Source organism: Crocuta crocuta, unplaced genomic scaffold, assembly GCF_008692635.1.
Source record: "Crocuta crocuta isolate KB4526 unplaced genomic scaffold, BGI_CrCroc_1.0 scaffold194, whole genome shotgun sequence".
Lineage (NCBI taxonomy): Eukaryota > Metazoa > Chordata > Mammalia > Carnivora > Hyaenidae > Crocuta > Crocuta crocuta.
The window spans coordinates 766,756-791,511 of NW_027530084.1; the positions used below are offsets into that span (position 1 = coordinate 766,756).

Genomic DNA, 24,756 nt, shown 5'->3' on the forward strand with positions numbered 1-24,756 from the left:
TGGGGGACTAGTGTATGACAGTAATCCGAAAGTATGGTTCAACAACTGTTTACTGGGCCTACTAGGCAGGAACGACGGTTTCAAGGACCCCACTGGCTTCATCTCCATCAACTAGAAGACAACAAAAGTAGTTGATCTTTACTTCTCTTGGATATCAGCACTCTCCTTTTATTTTCTGTTTTCTGTACCAGTTCATTTGGCAGAGTATATAGATAGGTAAGTAAAAGTGCATCCCACTCTATCTATTGATGAAAGCGCCTGGGCTGTCCCACTGAAGATATATAAACTGTCTTTTTAAAATGGTTTGATTTGACTTAATGCCACGGATTTGCTTCTTCACACAGATAATGGTGGTTTCCTTACTGCATTCTTATTTGATTTAAAGAGCACATTATTTTATACTGGTAAGTAGAAGCAGGGATGGCCTTTCCTTTAATGGAAACGGTGCAGCTAACAAACTCAAATGAGAGGGATGGCCTCTCACTTAACAGAGCCAGTGTAGACGACTAAGACCAAGAAGAGAAATTGAAATAGGAAAAACCAGTGCTTGTCACCTAAACTGACTAATGCAGGGTGACATTAGCTAACTGCCACCTAAAATGCAGTCTGCTTCAGACAGAGTCATTTGGCTAGATAACATATAAAACAAAAGGATATTAAAATTACTTTGTTCTTAAATAGCTTAAAAGTTAAGATTTTTAATAACTTATATATAATGTACTATCACATACTAAAGTTAAGAGCTTTTAAAGTCTCTATAATATGTTTCCAGGCAAGAATATATCTGTACGTCTCTTTAGCCTGATAGGCTGTATAGACGTTCCAGTAGGAATGTGAGGCTTTTGGTGGGGTTGAGTGTATGTGGCCCAAGAGAATAGGCCGTGGTTCATTCAGGGTCAAGAAGCCTAACTTGTCAGTGCAGTGAGGTGGGACATAGAGGGAGTGCATCTCTTGACGACCAGACTTGTTATCATCCACCGGTAAGTCAGGTAGAAGAGCTCTACCTGGAAAGGACATCATTCATTAGAGATAGCTGATCAGCACATTCTCTCACGGTTGCCATGTCTTCAGCGAAACTATAGTTAGAAGATTTATTTGGTGAGTTTAGAATGAGAACAATGAGAATTAGTTATGTGACTGAAATGATGAACGGCATCAGCACAGGACAGGTTGACACTTTCATCTTAACAGGAAGGAAAGAAGACAAATAAAGTCTTTGGACTAGGACACTGTCTTTAGCTGAACAGTGCCAACCAACATATGCCTCAGACTCCTCCTGCATGCCTCTCTGACAGTCCAGCCCTTCGACCCCTTTCATGGAAACATTCTTTTTTTTTAGAGTCAATATGGTTACTGTCAAGACCAGCTGGTGTGGAAACTGCCCTGACTTTGTGACTATAGATACCTGCCATCATCCATTATGGATTGATAGGGAAATCGATCAGTTTAGTCTTCTGTGAGCAAAGATGTATTCAACTGTATGATTGTAGGAGAGATCTGCTATAATAGTAAAAATAGTTCTGAAATGAGACTATAGGGCAAGGCAACTATGTGTGGTTTAGTCTTAGATTTTGTTCTGTCACATACTTGGGCTTTTGGAATTTAAATTATTTGAACCTTATTTTGAAACTTGTACTATATAGCCAAATTTCTGAGTATTTGGTCTAGGGTAGCTTTAACCATCTAGTTAGTTTTAGAAAACTTTCCTTTCTTTCCTCAAAGATAGGTATAAGAGCTTTATTAATTTATGTCATTTATGGGCTTTAACCGTTTTTTTAAAGAAATCAGTCAGAAGTGTAACTTTTCCACCACAATATTGATCTTAAAGTTTAAGCTATAAAAGACAATATCATTTTCAAGTTGTGGTTATGTATCATTATATAACCTATATTGTATATTTGAACTGTATAAAACAGAACAATTTGTAGTACATGGTTCATAGCAAATCTCTATAAATAATTGAACTGAAATATTCTGGAATGATTATTTCTACATATAGTTAGTTTCAAGGGCTTTAAATAGTTCTCAGAATACTTCAACATTTATTCTATATTGAGATTGGAACACTGGGACACAAAATATTAAAATTGGAGAAGGATTCGGACGTACATGTGTACTTTTTTTTTAAGTAATGTCCCAGTGTGGGGCTCGAGCTCATGACCCAGAGATCAAGAGTCATATGCTCTATGCTGATTGAGCCAGCAAGGCACCCCATACATATATGTGTATTTTAAATTCTACCTATTGTGTTCTTTGCATTTCTTTGGTGGATTTGTTATGCAGAGTTATGAATTTTCATGCAGTGAATATACTTGTATAAAATCCCATCCATTTACTTGTAGATATTATTCTCTATGTTTGAAATATATCATGGCCGGTGAAAGTACATTTGTTTGTGATCAGGTGATGTCACTAGTCTCTATATTTTAGCTAATATACATCTGTAATATGTAAACTTCTAATGTTCCTCTAAATTTTTTTTTAATGTTTATTCATTTTTGATATACAGAGAGAGACAGAGCATGAGTGGGGGGAGGTGCAGAGAGAGAGAGGGATACACAGAATCCAAAGCAGGCTTCCAAACCATCAGCACAGAGCCTGATTCAAGGCTAAAACCCATGGACTGCAAGATCGTGACCTGAGTGGAAGTCAGATGCTTAATTTACTGAGCCACCCAAGTGCCCCTGTAATTTTTCTTTAGAATGCATTCTAGGAACCATTTTTTTAGAGTAGAGAACACTGATTTGGAATCCTACCTTCCTATAATAAGAGTGTTATAATTAAGGGTTGCATTCTTTATTAAAGATAAGCAACAATTAATTTTAACTGAGCAACAAAGGTCATAAACTAGTTATAACAACCATATGCCTGTATTAATGTAAAATGTTGAACACAGTACTACATACATTGATTAAACAATGCCTCACTGTATTATGAAATGTACATGGTATGCCTAAGTAGAACTGTACTAAAACATAAACCTGGACTATCTAAAACTTATATGTGAGTATAGTAAACATCAGTTATCATCTTACTAAGTATTTTTGCTTAGCATTTTCAAAGTCTGGAGGATGGAAGGTTGTAGTTTATGGGTAGCATTTCTTAAAAAAATTGTGAATGAAAATTTGAATTTCCTTCTTACAGCAAGGAGAGACATTAATAATAGTTCTCTGTAACTAAAAGTTATTTACTGGATTTTGACGCTTTTGAACAGGTTTAGTGGGTAGATTTTAGGTGGAATGCAAAGGGATTCTTTCTTTAAGAGCATATATTCTACTACTAGATGCCAGCTTTCACTTAGGGTGTGTTTTGATAATTCTGTAGGAGAAATTAACATGGATCCAGTCATTTCTTAGCAAATTCCTTTTAAATAAGGTTGGCCTTTGTTTAAAAATTACAGAGTCATTTGAAAATGAATCTCCTGCCTTGCATTATTAAAGCTGATAACTATTTAAATTGTATTTTGATTTTATGCAGCTACTCTTGTGTTTCTATTGAATTTTATTGAACTAACGAGCAGAATTTGTGGACTTGAGGACCTAATAGATACCTTAAGTCTTAATTCAGAGGTTCATACAATTTTTCGCTTTTTATTTCTGAATACCTTTCTCATGGTACCCTTGATAATGTAGCTTTAATCCATCCACTTGTGTGTTCTCAACATGTAGAAGTACTGCAAGTACTCAATGTTGTAGAACTGTTCTCTTAAGTAGGGGTGGGCAAACTTTCTGTGAACGGCCAGATAGTAAATATGTTAGGCCTTGCAGGCCATATGGTCTGTCATGACTACTCAACCCTGCTGTTGTTGTATAAAAATAGCCATAGACAAAACATAAATGATTGGCTGTGCTGTCGTTCCAATAAAACTTTACTTACAGAAGCAGGCAGTGGGCTGGATTTGGCCTTTGGGCAGTAGTTTGTCGACTCCCGCTCTAAACCATTGAGTTTGTGGTCTCTTCCAAATCAGGCCCTTTTATACTTGGAAATGAAGAGTTCATTTCTCTTTAGTTTCTTCTCTTGGCTTCAACATCAATAGCAGAACTTTTATTCTGAGTACTAACAGCATAGAGAAAGAATATCCTGAACACTTTCTAGAAGGAAATGGGTTAAATGGATTTAGAGAGACTGCAAACTATTGTTGTGTTTTCTAAACCCGGGTACTGCCCAAGTCTCTGGCTTCTCATGAGCTCTGCTGGAAAAAGTCATGATTTGCTTGTTCACCTCAGTGCTACCTGTCGGCCCTTTGATTTATCTCTGCTAAGGCCCTGTTACATTCCTCACAGCATCTCTTCCTAGGCCATCCTCGTTTCCCCTACCCGTCACCTCCATCCCCTCGTGTGGCGGTCTCAGCACGTCGTCTCATAGCCCTTATTTAGCAAAGATGTGTGATATCCTTCAACATGAATCTTTTATTCTACATGAGTTCCTTCTTTAAGGTGGGAATGAAAATAATAGTTCTCTCTACTATTAAATGAATTTTTAATTCCCAATTTAATGTACAGAGTGTGTAAGTCATTGTAAGATATTTACATGAGTAAGTACAGTATGCCATGAATTCCTCTTCTGTGGCTTGTAATTCCTCCAGAATGCATCTACCCTTACACAGAATGTTTTGTAGGTATATAAATATGGTAATTTTAATTCAGAAGTGTATTGTCTGGGCCTCAAAGTTAGAATTTAAGCTAGACAGTAAGCGGTAGGTGTGGCTCCTCAAAGGAATAGTCAAGACGGATTCATATGGTGCTCTTGGCAATACATTTTTTTATCTTACTCTTATTTTTAATTAGAAGAACTGATTTAATAGGAATTCATCTCAGACTTTATCAGGAGAATCTTATTGTCCCAACATGGGGTAGACAGAGCTAAGTGACTGTGTTACATGGCTGTCCGAGCCACCCCAGGGACTGGATGGAAAGTTTAGAGAAAGGAGGGATTTGGGCCTGGGCACATATAACAAAAAGTATATAGTGACCCGGCATTGGCTATACCTCATTGTCAGAACTGAGCCAAGCCTCTCCTGGTTCTGCAGTATCTGCAGTACCACTGCCAAGGAGGACCACTGCACTTTCAGTAGAAGTCCTGGTTCAGGGGAAACCTGGGTGGCTCAGTCAGATGAGGATCTGACTCTTGATTTCGGCTCAAGTCATGATCCCAGGGTCATGAGATTGAGCCCTGTGTCAGGCTCTGCACTGAGCATGGAGCAGCCCCTCCTTCCTCATGCTCGCTCACTCTCTCTCCCTCTAAAGCAAAAAGTGGGGGGGGGAGAATTCCTGGTGCCACATGAAGGCAGTCTGCAAGACCATTAGACAGGGAAGACTACAAAGAGTGAAGTCAGGGGATGGGAGTTCAAAGAAGTAAATGAAAGCATCTTTTAAAATGGAACGTGAATGGGGCCCCTGGGTGGCTTAGTCAGTTAAGCGTCCGACTTTCGCTTAGGTCATGATCTTGCGGTTCGTGGGTTCGAGCCCCGCGTCGGGCTCTGTGCTGACTGCCAGCCCAGAGCCTGGAGCCTGTTTCAGTCTGTGACTCCCTCTCTCTCTGACCCTTCCCTGCTCACGCTGTCTCTCTCTCTCTCTCTCTCCTAGAAATAAATAAAACATTTAAAAAATAAATAAATAAAATGGAATCCTTATGATTTTCTTAATCACACCTTCCTATCTCTAGCTTTCCTGTACAAATAACAGTATATAATATACACAGCATACAAAATATGTGTTAATTAACTATTTATGTTACTGTTAAGGCTTCTAGTCAACAGTAGGCTAGTAGCAGCTAAGATTTAAGGGGTCAAAAATTATACCTGCAGATTTTTGACTGTGCAGAGGTCAGCATCCCTAATCCTGATGTTTTTCAAGGACAAACTGTATTGATCATGGTGGGGAAAAGAAAGAAAAGCTAATCTTTATGCATCATTTTTAAAAAGGTAAACTAAAGGGCACCTGGGTGGCTCAGTCGATTAAGCATCTAACTTCAGCTCAGGTCATGATCTCACAGTTCGTGAGTTTGAGCCCCTCATTGGGCTCTGTGCTGACAGCTCAGAGGCTGGAGCCTGCTTCATATTCTGTGTCTCTCTCTTTCTGCCCCTCTACCACCTCTCTCTCTCTCTCTCTCTCTCTCTCTCTCTCTCTCTCTCTCTCTCAAGAATAAATAAACATTAAAACAATTTTAAAAGGTAAACTAAAATCTTTAAGGTGATTCTCAAGTTCATATGACAGAGCAAAGGATCAAGAACAGCTAAGAAAGAGTTTTGAAGAATGAGGAAAAGGTGTTTGCCTTACCACATATATAGACCCATTCCAAATTATACTAGGAAAGACTGAAGTGTTGGTGCAGGGGAAAGGCAAATAGACAAGTGAAACAAAGTGACCCAGAAATAGATTCACCCATATATGGAAACTTGAAATATAAGAGAAGACACCACAAATAGGGGGATAAGGTAGCATCTTCAATAAATTGAACCAGGACAACTGGTTATTCTTAAGGAAAAAAATGAAATTTGATATGTTCCCATGTATAAAAATCAGTTACCACTGGGTTAAAAACATAAGTGTAAAAAAGAAAAACTTTAATGCTGTCATTTAAAAAAGAAGAAGAAGAAGACTATTCTCCCTTGGGTATAGAGGGACCTTTTAGAAAAGACAACAAACTACAAACATGAAGGAGAAAGATTGATGTGACTATATTAAAATTTGAAATTTCATGTCTCAGAATGTTCTATAAATAAAGCAAAAGACATGTGTTAGATTTAGAGAAGATATTTGTAATGGATGTAACTGACAATGATTGGTATCCAGCATAGAAAAAAATTCCCACAAGTCAGGAAGGAAGAAACAATCTAATGTAAATATCAGCAAAGGATATGGTTAAGCAATTTATGGATCAGGAAATATGAGTGGCCCGTAAACATATGAGAAGATCTTCAACCTCACTAGTAATCATACTAATGCATTTTCTAACATTCCAGGCTTATCAGATAGGCAGATGTTAAAAAGGATGAAAAGACTATACGTTGGCAAAGATGTGGGGACCCAGCACTCTTGCATTGCTGGTGGGCACATCATTTGATGTAGGCACTGAGGAGAGCTATTTTGCATAATCTGATGAAGTCCCAAGCATACCTAAACACCCAGAAATTCTTCCTCTGGCATGTGCTTTAGAGAAATACTCTTCTAAAAAATGCACAAGGAAGCACATATAAGAATGGCTATTTTAACATTCTTTGTTAAGGTAAAAATTATAAACAAACTAAATATTCATCAAACGGGAGTATATGCTGCATAATGTAATAGTATACAACAGTTAACAAGTCAGTGAGCTAAAGCTGTGAGTATCAACATTGACAAATTTCTCACAAACGTTGAGGAAGACGCAAAAGTATATGCACGTTTATATAATATCCTTTTATAGAAACCATGTAGAACAGTAATTACATGCAATTTATGGATCCATAATGTGTAATAAATTATATAATTTTTTTTTTGAAAGAAAGAGAGTGTGAATAGGAGACAGGGGAAAGAGAGAGAGAGCATGAGAATCCTGGGCAAGCTCAATACCCAGAGCTGAGCCTGACACGGGGCTCAGTCTCATAACCATGAGATCACGACCTGAGCCAAAAATCAAGAGTCAGACCCTCAACCAACTGAGCCATGCAGGTGCCCAAAATTACATAATTTTGAAGCATGTTTTTAAACACTTGAGTCATGATAAAGGTTACCTCTAAAGAAGTATGTGAATGGATGGAGGGATTCACAAATAGATAAGGGTCAGCAAAGGAAGCAAAATGTTAAAATTTGATAAATTTGAGTTGCAGCTACATGGGTATTCATTACACTGGATTCTGTACTTGTTTGTATACTTGAGATATGCATTGTAAACAGTTTAAAAATAAATTATCAGCAAGTTCTTGAATGAAGTGTGTGTATGGGGGTGAGGGGAGGGGAGGTGTTTATAATTTTGAGTCGACAAGAATATATGGAATTCTCTCTAAAAATTCTCTAATATGGGGCACCTGGGTGGCTCAGTAGGTTAAGCGTCCAACTTTGGCTCAGGTCATGATCTCATGGTTCATGAGTTTGGGCCCTGCATCAGGTTCTGTGCTGATAGCTCAGAGCCTGCCGCCTGCTTCGGATTCTGTGTCTCCCTTTCTCTGTTCTTTCCTTGCTTGCACTCTGTCTCTCTCTGTCTCTCTCAAAAATAAATAAAGATTTTTAAAAATTTTTTAAATTCTCTAATATATCCTGGATCTTGCTCATGGGAAAGTCTTTTCAAACAGCCTTGTCATAAGGATCTGGTATTTTAATAAAAACAAACCTGTCAGTTTCCGATCTGTTAGTAAGTTAAAATACCTAAGTATTACAGAGAATCAGAAAATTAATTTATCTTCATAGATCTCGTCTAACATCAACATTCTGAGAGCTACATATCTTATAAATGTGATAAGTTGTGTTGAAACTCAAGCATAAAATCATAAAATGAATATAAACTTTTATTTTTGGCTTAAATTTAAAGAAATGCCCAATAATGAAACAATTAGTCTTAAGTCTGATTTTGTTCTCAGGCCTCTTATAACTATTATTTTAATTTTGCCTAGACTAAGTTTATTTTATATGATATAGTTCATTACTTTATTTTCTCTGGGAAAACCTTACCTGGGTTTGAACTAATGTTTTGTATTGTCATCGACACATCCTTCGTCCTTTCTCCAGCTGATACTGTTCAGGTTTTGGACACTTGGAACAGATTAAACAGAGGTTGTACACTGTCATTGTCATTTTTTTTACATACAATTTAGTTAAAATGTTTAGAAAGAAATTTTGCCACATAAGTTTGAGTAGTTTTTTTCTTAATAGGAAAAAACAACCTAGAAATGTGAATGTTTTGCTGCTGTTTTTGGTAATTTTTTATGGCAGGCATTTCATCAAATGAAGTTATGACCAGAGACACTTGAGGTGCCATGATTATGTAGCAGTCTAGCATATCTTTGGTTTCTTCAGTGGTGAAACCTTTTTCATCGCACAGAATAGATGGGCTTAAATGGCAGGAACATGACTAGAAAGTGCACGTTATATATGTTTCAGTCAGCATGTTGCTAGTGACAGGTGCTCAATGGTTGTTGGTATCCTTGTCAGCAAAGAGAACCCTTTGACATTAATGTCACCAGCTCAGTCCTGATTTGGGGTGACTCTATTGGCAGCTCCATCAGGCAGCAGCTGATCAGTGAATGTCAGAGCTGCCGCTGTTCTTCACAGTGTCATGGGCCCTCTCTGGGTTTTTGGTGTTGGGGTTTTTTTGTTGTTGTTTGTTTGTTTGAGGGGTGGGGTTAAGATTGTCTTGCTGTTCATTCTTAACCAGACGTTCAAATTGCTTACCTTTGGGAGATGAGCCGAGAGGTCACAGAAAATATAGGTGTCTGTGGGGCCCATGAAGCCATCTACAACGTGGCGACTTACATGGAAACTAGTAATGATTACCTTGACTTCAAGCCAATCAATGGCAGGAGCACCTGGGGACTCATTAAACGGCATTTGTGGTGTCTGTAACCTCAGGTTTGAGCTCTATCTCAGGAAAAGCAGTGACAGCCTTTAATGTCTAATTGACCTCTTCTCTTTGTTTCACTTTCTTTCACTTTCCATATTTGCCGCCAATGTGGTCCCTGATGGCAGCAAACAGCGCTGCTCAGCATTTTGAACTTCTGTTCAGAGCTTCAGCACCTTAGTCTGGGCAGTTGTGTAATGGTAAGTATTTGAAATGTCTTTATTCTCCATCATTTCTGCTCTTTTTCTTCCCCTGGGTGAATTTTATCCTGACCCACCCACTCCATGCTCACCCATGGCTTTTCAGATTTATGGCGAACTACTGTGTACTGTACTGTCAAACATTTTTCTTAAATTCGAGAGTATGTCTTTGGAACATCGACATTATTTATCCATGAGAGCAAGGAAAGTCATGTGTTGTGGTAAAAAGAATTTGGTTCTGCCTCGAACAGATGCTAGTTCAGACAAGCTATCTACGTTTCTGGATTTTCTTTACAAAATAAGATATCAGTCATACCCAAATGTTGGTAGTCCAGTAAGTTTGTCACAAAGCTAATTTTAGTTTTTCTAAAATTTTTTTTTATTTTAATGTTTATTTTTAGTTTTGAGACATAGAGAGATAGAATGTGAGTAGGGAAGGGGCAGATAGAGAGAGGGAGACACAGAATCTGAAGCAGGCTCCAGGCTCCGAGCTGTCAGCACAGAGCCCGACGTGGGGCTTGAAATCACAAACTGTGAGATCATGACCTGAGTGGAAGTCAGATGCCCAACCGACTGAGCCACCCAGGTGCCCCTAATTTTAGTTTTTAAGTTTTGAAGTTATTTCCTAGAAATGTTGCTAATAATAGGTAGGTTTATCTTGTTTTGTTTGTTTTGCTGTTGCTGTTGTTTTTGGTGTGTGTTTGTTTTACTGTCCTTACTGGTTAAGGTAAGTGGACACCCTGTGTTAGAACTGAAATTTTTTTGAAATGTTTCTGGTCCATTAAATCCAAATGTCTAGGGACTATTGGACTAGATAACCTTTAAAGTCCTTCCAGATTTAAAAATTTGACTTTCTGTGCCATTGAAAGAGTTCATGGGATGAGTTAAATTCTTTTCATCTAAATTATGCAGCTTATAAGGAATGCTGAAACTCCAAGGAAGAACTGTACTTGTATGTACATGTGTGTGTGCACGCATGTACACACACTCACAGGAAATACATCTTCCACTATACCGACTGTGGGGCAGTCCGTCCCTCTTTTCTTTCTTACCTTCCCCTCTCAAAACAGATTCTGGAAATCCCAAACGATTCTGATTTTATATCCGCTTATTAGGAAAACCTGAGGAAGCAGGATAGTTGCAAGATCAGAGAAGTTCTTCTGGTGTCCTAAGCTTGGATCCAACCTACAAGAAATTCTGTGTGAACACCTTTTACAGTTCAGTGATAGCTTCAGAGATGCTCCAAGATTTGGCAGTGTAGGCTAGAGAGACCTGTTACGACCACTCGTTTATCTCCATATCCTCATATAAAAACCACCCTGGTGGTTAGGCCTGATTAAAATTCAAGTGTGGGCTCAGACCAACCCCAGTCTTTAGAAACTATCTTGGGAGCCCACTAACTCAGTATTAGACTTTCCTTACTTTTGATCCAATTCTTATCTTTGTAAGCCATTTCATGGGCTTCGGTTGGGTCCCTCTGATGACTCCTCTGGACGGGCTCAGTGACATTCGATGGCACTTTCTGTGATGACAGACCAACCAGTTACTGCCACTTGGATCTTTGCTAGCTCGCCCTCTTTAGGTTGGTAAGGACCCTGTCTAACCTTGGCCAGAGGTACCTTTTTCTGCCTATTATTTATCTCCCATAAACTGGAACAACATCTCCTAGAAAAGCAGGACTCTGATCACACATACTGTAGATTTAGAATTATATATATGTTTGTAGTTAGAATTAGGTATATTTTAAACCAGCATTTCCAAGTTGACTCATGGAACATTAGTCCTAAAAGATATTCAATTAAGAAAAGATGTGTATTGGGGGGGGGTGGGGGCATAGTGAGGTAGGGATTCCTGATCAAGATTAGGAAATAATGCTACCCTGACTTCCTCCTAGACCTTTCAACGGTATATCCTACAGCAAAGAAACTGTGCGCCTTTGTGCGTGCCAGTGTGTTCCAGCTCTACCTGACTACTGACCCCACCTTTCCCTAGTACTTCTGTTAATATATGATATCCTGTAAGAAATGCTACTTAAGATAAGGAGGCAATTTTTAAATTAAAGTATGTAGTTGCCAGTAAAATATTGTGGCTTTTGATGCTTGTCAGGAAAGTAAGTGTTAAGGACTTAACATGGAAGTTCAGAAATATTCGTGATATTGCTGATACTATTATTTCCATCATGGTTGAAACATTGCACCCTTGTCATAGAAATACTGCTCCCATTTCACCACAGGTCCAGGGTTCACCAGAACAGTAACACTGACAGATCTCTGTTGATACTCTAATACCATGTTTATTTCACCTTCTTTTCTTTCAGTTGACCAAAAGGCAGGACGATTCATTTGATTTTCTTTTTGACTATCAAAACAATAGCAGTAAGCATCGTGGGTTTTGGAAAGTTTGACATCTTTGTAAAGGTGTTTATTGGCTACACTGATTTTCAGAGTTACAGTTTTGTATTCTTTGGGTACACTCACTTAAGTAGTTGTATTCTCCTCAAATCTGTTTCTGATGGTCTTCTGCATGATTCTACCATACACAGTTCCTGAAGATCAGAACCGTAGAAATCCTCATGACTTCATCTAAACCATCAGCCTTTAGCTCTGACTCAAAATAGAGCTCCAGGTCTGTTCATTTCTTCATTTCCACTGCTTACAAACTCAATGCAAGCCCCTCTCTCTCTCCACTAAGCTAGTGCAGGCCTCTTTGCTGGGCTTCCCCCTCCAATCTTACCTACCATAGACCACCCTCAACACAGAAACCAGAGGGGTTTTTGTTTTTGTTTTTGTGTAAATCATATTTGTTTCAAACCCTCCATTGATTTCCTCAGTACTTAAAATAAAAATCCAAACCCTTCCATGTCCTGATAGCCTGGCCCCTGCATATCTCTCTGCCCTCACGGCCTCTCTACTCTTGGGCCATACTTGGTCCTATTTCTGTTCCCAGAATGCACCAGGTTCATTCCTGGAAATCCCAACAATAGTTCCTCCCTTTCCCCCTCCCTCTCTCCCTCCCTTCCTCCACCACAGATGACACTCTGCGTACCTGGCAGTCTGATCACCTTGTTTTATTATTCTCATACCACTTACACTCTCTGGATTTATTTTGCTCATTTGTCTGTCTTTCCCAAAAATGTGAACAAAGTCTTTGTTTTTGGGTTCACTATTGTTCCTAGCCTCTGGAGTGGTGCTGGCACATGGTAGCTGAAGAAAGGAATAAATGAATGAACACAAGGAAATAATAACTGAAAGTGTTAGGTATTTTGTTTCCTTTTGACTTCTGGTGATACTTTTGATACCTGATTATAAAAGAATCAAATGAAACTCTTAAGAAACCTGTTCAGAAAAAAACATTATTAAAGCATGTAAAGCCCATGAACTGAAATGTTTAATCCTTGTTTAGTAGAGGATTATCTTGTGATCATGAAGTAGATCATTGGACACATCCAGTAACCGAGACGAACATATCACCATCTAAATTATTTTTGTGTTGTATACTCAGTCCCTAAAGGCCTCATTTAACCCCAAACTAGTATCATTATTAGGACTCTCAGTATATACCATTTTAGAGCATGGCGAAGTGCCCACCTCTATCAGGGGGGTCTTAACATACCTCCCACAGTTGATTAATTATATATAAAATAGAAGAAACTAGGCCCTGTGAACGAGTAGCAGCAGCAAGGTCAAAATGGAAGGTGTACAAGAACAACACAAACTCCTCAAATTCGTTGTGAGGGACCCGGAATTTCAACTGCTTTGGGATTTAATTCATGAGGCCCTCTGTTTAGAGTTCTGTTAGATGGAGTTTTAAGTAAGTGATTATTCTTGCTGTTTTATGAAACAGTGGCAGAGCTGTGAGATGAGTGGGTAGATCTGTATTAACAAGAATGTGGGGCTGTTTACATGGAAGCAGACAATAGGAGATGATTACGAATGTTTTAACTTGCTCTACGCAGCTTGTATTTCTGAGCATAATATGTAAGAGACTGCAATGATTTGATTTCCAGATTGAAGACTATGATGTGATAGCCAGCATGATAGGAGCCAAGTGTAAAAAACTCCGAACTCTGGATCTGTGGAGATGTAAGAATATCACTGAGAATGGGATAGCAGAACTGGCTTCTGGGTGTCCGCTTCTGGAGGAACTTGACCTTGGCTGGTGCCCTACTCTGCAGAGCAGCACCGGCTGTTTCGCCAGACTGGCACGCCAGCTCCCCAACTTGCAAAAACTCTTCCTTACGGCCAACAGATCTGTGTGTGACACGGACATTGAAGAACTGGCATGTAATTGTACCAGATTACGGCAACTGGACATATTAGGTAAGGATACAATGTATATGTTTGTTTTATTTTTATTTTTTTTAATTTTTTAAAGATTTTTTTTTTTAATTTCTGGGAGAGTGCAAGTGGGGGAGGGGCAGAGAGAGGTAGACAGGATCCAAAGCAGGATTTCACTGACAGGCTGACAGCAGCAGGCCCAATGGGGGGCTCAGACTCACAAACTACAGGATCATGACCTGAGCTGAAGTCGGAAGCTCAACTGCCCGAGCCACTCAAGTGCCCCATGTATAATTTTTTTTTTTAAAGTCTTGATGTGAAAGGCAATCCCAGACTTTTTGCAAGGAAAAAAAAACTTCTTGGGTTCAGTAAAATTTTGTCTTGACAAGCCGGCTTGGTTTGAGGAAGTGCAGGATAGGCCAGTTGATACAGAGAGTAATTATATCTGTACTTAGGTAAAAGAGTGAGGACAGTAACAGAATTTTATAGTTGAACCTATCAGAAAGCTCTAAATAAGCATTAATTTTTGGTCTAGTAAGAAGAGTGAGAATTTATGTGAGCTATGTTCTCCATTTTTATTAAAGACAGAGAAGAAATTAATCCATTTGTATAATGAGTTATATATATGTATGTATGTATATATATGAATGTGTGTATATATATATGCACGTGTGTATATATGTGTATGTATATATTTGTATATACAAATGTGTATATATACATACGTATATGTATATATATACACATATACACACGCATATATACACACATTTATACAAATGGATTGTATACATATGTATGTATATGTATATATATACATAAATAATACTTCTTGATGTTAAACTGGTAATTAAGGGATATTGTCAAATCTTCGTTTCTGATAATTCTATACATTAGGAGTAATTCTACCCCAAGGCAGATCTATTGAAAATCCTTTCCAGTTACGGGATTCCTTCCTTGTGTCCTTGCAATTTATCAGCTGGGAGCCCTGTGAGGCTTTGTTACTTCTTACTTTAGCTAGAGTGTTGGCAGCACCATAGTTAAAACTGCCCGCATGATTGGTACTTTGTGAACTAACATAGCACTTTTACTGTGTTCTCTGGTAATCTGTTAGTGTTAATAGGTTAGTCCATGGACGGGAGTCTATCCTTTCCTGTCTATTAAACATTCAGCAACAGGAAAACCTGAAGATTTTCAGCATCTGAGTTTGTGGTTTCCTTGAAAATCTTTGCACAGTCCAGGTTTATGATATATTTATGTGGATGTTGCTTATGTGGTTGCATGTTACTTATTCAAGCTACTTTTAGGCAGAAACTCTTGCATAAACTTTAGGAAAAAATTCTTGCCTGTTACATGTACTCTTTGGGTTGGATGCCTCATCTATGTTACTTTCTTTATTCTTCATAGCTCAGGGAATTGGATATCATTGTTTTTTCATAGAAGAGGGACTAGAGCCCAGCAATTAATATATGCCAGAGCAGGGGTTCAAATGTAAGGTTTGGGGCCCCAAAATAGTGAGTACTCTTTTTTCATAAGACCACGACTGCTTTCCTTGCTTACTTCTTCTCCTTCCTGCCCACCTACCACCTTGAATTAGTTGGTCAAAATGTTTTATGGGAGAAATATTTTTGGAAAGTTCAAGAAAATGAGAGAGAATGAAGAAAGATAGCCGAGGCCTTTAAAATTAGATCATTGATTACATTAGGCTTCACCTCAGAGGATAGGGGCTGGCATTGGTTAATACCTGTTTTATAGTCCCCTCCCCCCAGAACCTCATACAGTAGAGATGAAGAGTAGCCAGTGTCTGAAAGAGATGCTGCAGAACCACAGAGAAGTCAGTAACGCTGATCCTTAGACAAAAGCACACTTGTGGTGAACTGTGGGGCTGGTAGTCAGGTGGTCTAACAGCCTACAAACATATGAATTACTTGACAAAGACATAAAATAGGTAAGAAGTATAATGGCTTCTTTTTTGAAAACATTTGTAACTTTCCTGAACAAGAGCAAGGAAACATGGAGAGTTCCAGTCCAACATGGCAACATAGAAGACTCTGAACTTAACCTCCACAGAACACAGCAACTCACACCTACTTACAAAACAGTTCCTCCTGAAAGAACTGAGGGCTGACTCAACAGCTTCTGCACAATCAGATAGAATGGCAAGAGAACGCAAGAATAACTGAGACACAGTAACAAGGGAACCCCCCACCCTTACAAGGCTAACAGCAGTAGGGAGGGATAGTACTGAGGACCAGGAACAGATCTCTCAGTCCTTGGGCACAAGAAAAAAGCCTCAGCAGAGAAGAGCAACTGGCACATAAAAGACACAATAGTAGAACTCTACCAAATGACCCCCCCGCCCCCACCTTAAAAGCCTAGACTCCAGCAGGATCTGGACACCAGTGGGTCCGGTCATCAGAGTGCACCTGTGACCTCAGTGAGACCAGGGTCCACAAGCCCACCTTGGGGGCGGTGGCATGGGGGCTTTTGTTGTGTGTGTGGTTTTGATTTTGTTTTTGTTTATTGTTTCTTTTTTTCTTTTTTCTACTATTACTACTACTACTACTACTACTACTTCTCCTTCTTCTTCTTCTTTAAATTTTTTTTAATGATTAATTTATTTCTGAGAGAGAGAGACACCACAAGCAGTGGAGGGTCAGAGAGAGAGGGAGACACAGAATCTGAAACAGCCTCCAGGCTCTGAGCTAGCTGTCAGCACAGAGCCTGATGCGGGGCTCGAACCCACGAACTGTGAGATCATGACCTGAGCCAAAGCTGGACACTTAACCGACTGAGCCACCCAGGTGCCCCCTTCTTTTTTTTCTTCTTCTTCGTCTTTGTCTTCGTCTTCATCTTCGTCTCCTTCTCCTTCTCCTCCATTATCATTATCAGTATTAGTATTAGTGTTTTCTTTCTAAAAGCCATGGTTTAAAAGAGCAACTAGCATGTAAAAGAATCAACCCTAGAACTCCACCCAACAGTAGGGATTGCTGCTAGAATGCTCTCTGGGTGGGAGGAGCTAATGTACACAGTCTGCACTCCCCCTCCACCTTGAAAGCACAGACCAGTGCACAGTCTGGCACCCTGACTGGTCTGGTGCCTCAGTTAACCCTGGGCCCTTACCCCACACCATCCCCACCTGTCCTACCCAGGCAGCCACAGCGTACACACCAGGACTCCCCTGGTTGGTGCTCACTCCAGTCCCAGTCTTCACACCAAGGTGACACAGGTGCAAATATCCCAGAACACTCCAGGCCCAACCACACTGGCAGTAAATGACTTGCTGTGGCACCCACAGTGCAGAGTGCTCCAGACCATCTTGGCTGAGGTCTGCTTCCGATCCAGCCATCCTGCCAGGTGCCTCCTGTGTGGAGCACCCCGGGAGTCCCAGGCCCATGCCCACGTTGATTTCAGCCCAGCCTGCCAGGACACACCCTGTGTGGAGCACCCCAGAACACTTCCATCCATGCCAGCCTCAGCTCCAGCCACCCAGCCAGGGCGCCTGCTCCGTGGAACACCGTGGGACAACCTGACCTGCACCCAGTTCAGTTTCAGCTGTCCTAGCAGGGCACATTTTGTGTGGCGAGCCCAGGGACCACATCTTAGCTTTAGTCGTCCTGCCAAGGCATCCCCTGCATAGAACATTCCAGTACCTCCCATCCTGTACCCCACCCCAAATACAGCCACCATTCAGGGAACCGTCTATGTGGAGAATCCAGGAACACCGGAGTTTATATCCATTTCTGCTTCAGCTGTCCTTCCAAGGTGCCTCTGTGTGTAGAGCCCCACGTCTCCTCAGCTTGCACCAACTTTCGTTTCAGCTCTCCTGCTAGGGTGCCTTCTGCACAGAGAGCTCAGGGATCTCCTGGCCTGCACACCGCATCAGCTCCAGCCATTCTGCCAAGGTACCTGTGCAGAGCACCCTGGGACACTCTGGCTTGCACCCATTTCAGCCTCGGCTATCCTTCTAGCGTGCCCTCTGTGCATAGAACCCTGGGACATCCTGACCTGCATCTGCTTCAGTTTTAACTGTTCTGACAGGGCACTCACTGTGTGAAATGTGCCAGGTTCCCCCAGGCCATGCCAGCCACAGCTCCAGCCATCCAGCCAGCAAAAGTCACCAACCATATAGTCTATATAGGAGATGACCAAACACAAGACCATTCCTTTGAGTTCAGGAGAAGTAGCTGTACATCCTAATCCTTAGAAATAAACACAGAAAGTCAAGCAAAATGAGGAGACAAAGGAGTATGCTCCAAAAGAAAGAACAAGAAAAATACTAAGTGAAACAGATATAAGCAGTATTCCTGAGAAAGAATTTAAAGTAATGATCATAAAAATACCAGGCTGGATAAAACAGTGGAAGAACCCAATGAAACCTTAAAGAGATACCCAGTAAAGATATAAAAGAGATAAAAAAATATAAACAAGAACCAATCACATAGTTGAAGAATACAATAACTGAAGTAAAGAAAACACTAGAAGGAATACAGATTAGGGGATGCAGAAGAATGTATCAGAGCTCTGGAAGACAGGGTAATGGAATGCACCAGAGATAAACATCAAAAAAAGACTTTTTAAAAAATGAGGATAGAGTAAGAGATCTCTTATACAACACCAAGCAAGCAAACATTCACATTACAGGGGTCCTAGAAGAAGAAGAGAAAGAAAGGGGTGGAAAAACTTAAAGAAACAGTAGCTAAAATCTTCTCTAATCTAGGAAAGGAATTAAACATCCATATCAAAGAAGAGAGTTTCAAACAAGGTGAGCCCAAGGAGGTCCATACTACAACACATAGTAATTACATTTCAAAGGTTAAAGATAAAGAGAGTCTTTAAAGCAAGAGAGAAACAAAGTTGCCTAAAGGGAAAACCAATGAGACCATGAGCTGATTTTTCCTCAGAAACTTTGCAGGCCAGAAGGAAGTGGCATGGTACATTCAAAATGCTGCAAGGAAAACACCTACAACCAAGAATACTCTACCCAGCAAGGTTGTCATTCAGATTTGAAGGAGATAAAGAGTTTCCCAAACAAAAAAAATAAAGGAGTTTATCACCACTAAGCCAGACTTACAAAAAAAAATGTTAAAGGGACTTCTTTAAGTGGAAAAGAAATGGCCATAATTAGACATAAGAAAATTAGAAATAAAAAGATGTAAAATGGGTCAACATATTCATAAAACATGAAGAGGAAAAAAAGCGTTTTTTTTCTTTTTCTGTTTTGTTTTTAGAATGCATTTGAACTTAAAGTTCATCAAATTAATATTAGACCACTATAAATTTAGGATGCTATATTTGAACCACAAACCCAAACCTATGATATATTCACAAAAATAAAGAGAAAGAAAGCCAAATGTAACACTATAGAAACTCATCAATCATAAGGGAAGAGAACAAGAGAAGAAGGAAGGAACAGGGGAGAACTACAAAAACAACTGGAAAACAAATAATAAAATGGTAATACATATATACCTGTCAATAATTACCTTAACTGTAAGTGGCCAAAATGCTCCAATCAGAAGACATGGGGTGGCAGAATGGATTAAAAAAAAGAAAAAATAGCATCTATATACCAGCTACAGGAGACTCACCTCAGACCTAAAGGCATCTACACCAAAGTGAAGGGATAGAGAAACACTCATCATGCAAATGGAAGTGTAAAAACAAAAAACAAAAACAGGGTAGCAATACTTGTATCAAACAAAATATATTTTAAATCAAAGACTATAACAAGAGACAAAGAAAGGCATTACATAATGATAAAGGGATCAGTCCAGTAGGAGGATACAACAGTTGTAAATATCTGTGCACCTGACACTGGAGCACCTGCCTATAAAGAGCAAATATTAATGGACATAAAGAGAGAAATTGATGATAATACAGTAATAGTAGTGGACTTTAACATTTCACTTAACATCAATGGATAAGATCATCCAGACAGAAAATCAACAAGGAAATAATGTCTTTGATATATTGGACTAGAGGGAAATAATAGATATATAGAGAACAGTCCATCTGAAAACAACAGAATACACATTCTTTTTTATTGTGCATGGAATACTCTCCCGAATAGATCATGTATTAGGCCACAAAACAAGACTCAATAAATTTGAGAAGATTGAAGTCATACCATGTGTCTTTTCTGATTACAACAGCATGAAATTAGAAATAAATCACAAGAAAAAAATAGAAAAGACACAAAAACCTGGAGACTAAACAGCATGATGCTAAACAAGCAATGAATGGGTCAATGAAACAATCAAAAAACAAACAAAATTAATGGAGACACAATGGAAATGAAAACATAATGGTCCAAAATCTTTGGGACACAGCAAAAGCAGTTCTAAGGGAAATATGTAGTGATACAGGTCTACCTCAAGACACAAGAAAAAGTTCAAATAAACAAGCTACACCTGAAGGAACTAGAAAAGAAAGAACAAACAAAACCCAAGGTGAGTGGAGGAAAGGAAATAATACAGATCAGAGCAGAAGTAAATGATATAGAGACTAAAAAAGCAAAAAACAATAGAATAAAATCAATGAAACCAAGAGCTGATTCTTTGAAAAGATAAATCAATAAATCCATAGTCAGAGTCATCAAAAATAAAAGAGAAAGGACTCAAAATTAGAAATAAGAGAGAAGTAACAAACTGATGCAACAGAATACAAAGAATTATAAGAGAATAATATGAAAACTTACATGCCAACAAACTGGACAACCTAGAAGAAATGGATAAATTCCTAGAAGCATTCAATCTTCCAAAACTGAACTAGGAAAAAAGAGGAAATCTGAATACACCGATTACAAATAATGAAATTGAATTGGTAATCAAACAACTACCAAAAATGAAAGTTCAGAGCCAGATGATTGACAGATGAATACTACCAAACATTTAAAGAAGAGTTGTTACTGAGGCACCTGAGTGGCTCAGTTGGTTAAATATCCAGCTTCAGCTCAGGTCACCATCTGGCTGTTTGTGAGTTCAAGCCCCACATCAGGCTCTGTGCTGACAACTTGGAGTCTAGAGCCTGCTTCAGATTCTGTGTCTCCCTCTCTCTCTGCTCCTCCCCCACTCACACTCTGTCTCTCTCTCAAAAATAAATAAACGTTAAATAAATAAATAAATAAATAAATACAGTTAGTACCTATTCTCCTTTATGTATTCCGAAAAANCATAATGGTCCAAAATCTTTGGGACACAGCAAAAGCAGTTCTAAGGGAAATATGTAGTGATACAGGTCTACCTCAAGACACAAGAAAAAGTTCAAATAAACAAGCTACACCTGAAGGAACTAGAAAAGGAAGAACAAACAAAACCCACGGTGAGTGGAGGAAAGGAAATAATACAGATCAGAGCAGAAGTAAACCTGCTCTGGTATCATTAACCTGATACCAAAACCAGACAAACAGACCACAAAAAAGAAAACTATTGTCCAATGGCCCTGATGAACATAGATGTGAAAATGCTTAATAAAATAACTAAAACCTCATACAACAATACATTAAAAAGATCATTCACCATGACCAAGTGGAATTTATTCCAGGGATGCAAAGATGATGATTCAGTATTTGCAAATCAGTGTGATACACCACATCAGCAAAATGAAGGATAAAAATCATATGATCATCTCAGTAGATGCAGAAGAAGCATTTGATAAAATTCAGCATCCATTCATGATAAAAAATCTCTCAACAAAGTAGAATGAACTTACCCCAACATAATAGTAGTAATGAAGTGAGGAACATACCTCAATGTAATAAAGGCCATATATGAACAACCCACAGCTAACATCACACTCAGTGGTGAAAAACTGAGAGTTTTGCCTCTAAGATTAGGAATAAGACAAGGATGTCTACTCTCACGATGTTTATTCCACATAGTACTGGAAGTCCTAGGCACAGCAGTCAGATAAGAAAAAGAATTAACAGTCATCCCTATTGGTAAAGAAGAAGTGAAACTCTCACTGTTTGCAGATGTCATGATACAATATGTAGAAAATCCTAAACGTTCCACCAAAAAAGTACTAGAAATAAGACATGAATTCAGTAAAGCTGCAAGATATAAAATCAGTACCCAGAAATCAGTAGTATTTCTATACACCAACAGGAAATAGCAGAAAGAAAAATTAAGAAAACAACACCATTTACAATTGCACCAAAAAGAATAAAACACCTATGAATAAACTTAACCAAAATGGTGAAAGAACTGTACTTGGAAACTATAAAGCACTGATGAAAGAAATTGAAGATGATTCAAGCAAATGGAAAGATATTCCATGGTCATGAATTGGAAGAATTGGGATTGCTAAAATGTCCCAAATATTTCCTAAATCAATCTGCAGATTCAGTATAATCCCTGTACTGAAAATACAAACAGCATTTTTCACAAGACTAGAACCAATAATACTAAAATTTGTATGGAACCACAAAAAACTTCAACAAAAAACTTCAAATAGCTAAAGCAGTCTTGAGAAAGAACAAAGCTGGAGGTATCACAATTCCAGATTTCAAGATATACTACAAAGCTGTAGTAATCAAAACAGTATGGTACTGGCATAAATAGGTCAATGGAACAGAATAAAGAGCCTAGAAATAAACCCATGATTATATGGACAATTTATGACAAAGGAGGCAAGATTATATAATGGGGAAAAGAACAGTCTCTTCAGCAAATAGTGCTAAGAAAATTGGACAGCTACGTGTAAAAGTATAAAACTGGACTACCTTTTAATACCATACCCAAAAATAAACTTAAATGGAGTAAAGACCTTAATGTGAAACTTGAGATCACAAAAATTTTAGAAGAGACCATAGGCAGTAATTTCTCTAACATCAGCTGCAACACATTTTTCTAGGTATGTCTTCTAAGGCAAGGGAAACAAAAGCAAAAAGAAACTACTGGGACTACATCAAAATTTAAAAAAAAAGTTGCACAGCGAAAGAAACCATCAACAAACATTCCTATGGAATGGGAGAAGATATTTGCAAATGATATATCTGATAAAGGGTTAATATCCAAAATATATAAAGAACTTAACAACTCAGTATGAAAAAACAACGAATACAATTAAAGAAAGGGTAGAGGACCCGAATAGACATTTCTCCAGGGAAGACATACTGATGGCCAGCGGACACATGAAAAGATGTTCAACATCATTATTCATCAGGGAACTGCAAATCAAAGCCACAATGAGGTATCAACTTACACTTATTAAAATGGCTAAAATAGAAAACACAAGAAATAAATGTTGGTGAGGATGTGGAGATAAAGGAACCCTTGTGCACTGTTGATGGGCATGTAAATTGGTACCGCCACTGTGGAGAACAGAATGGAAGTGCCTCAAAAAATTAAAAATAGAATTACCATATGTTCTAGTAATTCCACTATTGGATATTTACTCAAAGAAAACAACACAAATTCAAAAAGATATATGCACCCTTATGTTTATTGTGGCATTGTTTATAGAAGCCAAGATCTGAAATCACCTAAGTGTCTATCAATAAAAAATAGGTAAAGAAAATGTGATATATAGATATAGAGTGAAATATTACATAGCCATAAAAAAGGATGAGATTGTGACAACATGAAGGGTATTTTGTTAAGTGAAATAAGTCACCCTGAGAAAGATAAATATGATTTCACTTGTAAGTGGAATCTTTAGAAACAAAGCAACAAATGAATAAACAAAAAGCAGAATCAAACCTGTAAGTATAGAGAACAAACTGATGGCTGCCAGAGGAAAGGGGGATGGAGGGATGGGCAGAATGTGTGAAGAGGAGTGGGAGATAGGGGTTTCCACCTATGGAATGAATAAGTCATGGGAATAAAAGACACAGCATACGGAATATAGTCAATGATATTGTAGTAGCAGTGCCTGGTAACAGATGGTAGCTATACTTGTAGTGAACATAGCATAATGTATAAGCCTGTTGAATCACTACCTTGTATACCTGAAAGTAAGATAATATTGTATGTCAACTATACTAAAAAAAAAATAGAAGAGAGCAAGGAAGTATTATTGCAAAATAAATTATAGGAAGAAGACCATCATGCAAATATATTAGACCATCTTATTTCAGATGTAAAGAACAAAGTAAAATAATGTTAACAGCAATGTTACTGTATGCTTTATATTATTCTGAGCATATATTAACAGATTTAACCCTCACAACAGCCTATGAGATAGTTGTTATTATAGCCACAGAAGTGGAAACAGGCTGAAACAAATTGATTTGCCCAGGGTCTCATGGGTAATAAGGAATCTGAATTGTGTTTTTTTATAATTTTTTTAAAGTGTATTTATTTATGTGAGAGAGACAGAGACAGTATAAGTAGGGGAGTGGCAGAGAGAGAAGGAGAGAGGGAGAATCCCACACAAGCTCTGTGGGGCTCAAACTCATGAAACCGTGAGATTATGACCTGAGCTGAAACCAAGAGGTGGATGCTTAACCAGCTGAGCCACCCAGGTGCCACAGGAATCTGAATTTGAATCACAATCTGTGCTCCTAAACAACTATGCTATATTTTCATTTTTATTCTTGTTTTATGGTTTCGGTAAGTGTTTGAATCCATTTTGAAAAAAGATTCTTAGGTAAACCAAGCTTATAGTCATTATTTTGTCATTTTGTGATTGGTGCATATTAATGTTAAGTGGCATACCTTCTTCATGCTGAAAATACTTACTGACCAATACAAAGCTGAGTAAGATACAGTCCCTACCTTCAGAGAATTTATAACCTGGCC

The 24,756-nt window shown here is 38.5% G+C and overlaps 1 protein-coding gene across 3 annotated transcripts in view; it reads left to right on the plus strand.

The window, feature by feature from the left end:
- FBXL4 (F-box and leucine rich repeat protein 4) overlaps positions 1–24,756 on the plus strand; it is an 82,072-nt gene that overhangs the window by 54,003 nt on the left and 3,313 nt on the right. For all 3 annotated transcript variants that reach the window (XM_077764765.1, XM_077764764.1, XM_077764766.1), the window contains exons 7-8: positions 9,663–9,734; positions 13,741–14,053. In XM_077764765.1, coding sequence (XP_077620891.1) covers positions 9,663–9,734; positions 13,741–14,053 — 385 coding nt within the window. The remainder of the gene's footprint in view (positions 1–9,662; positions 9,735–13,740; positions 14,054–24,756) is intronic.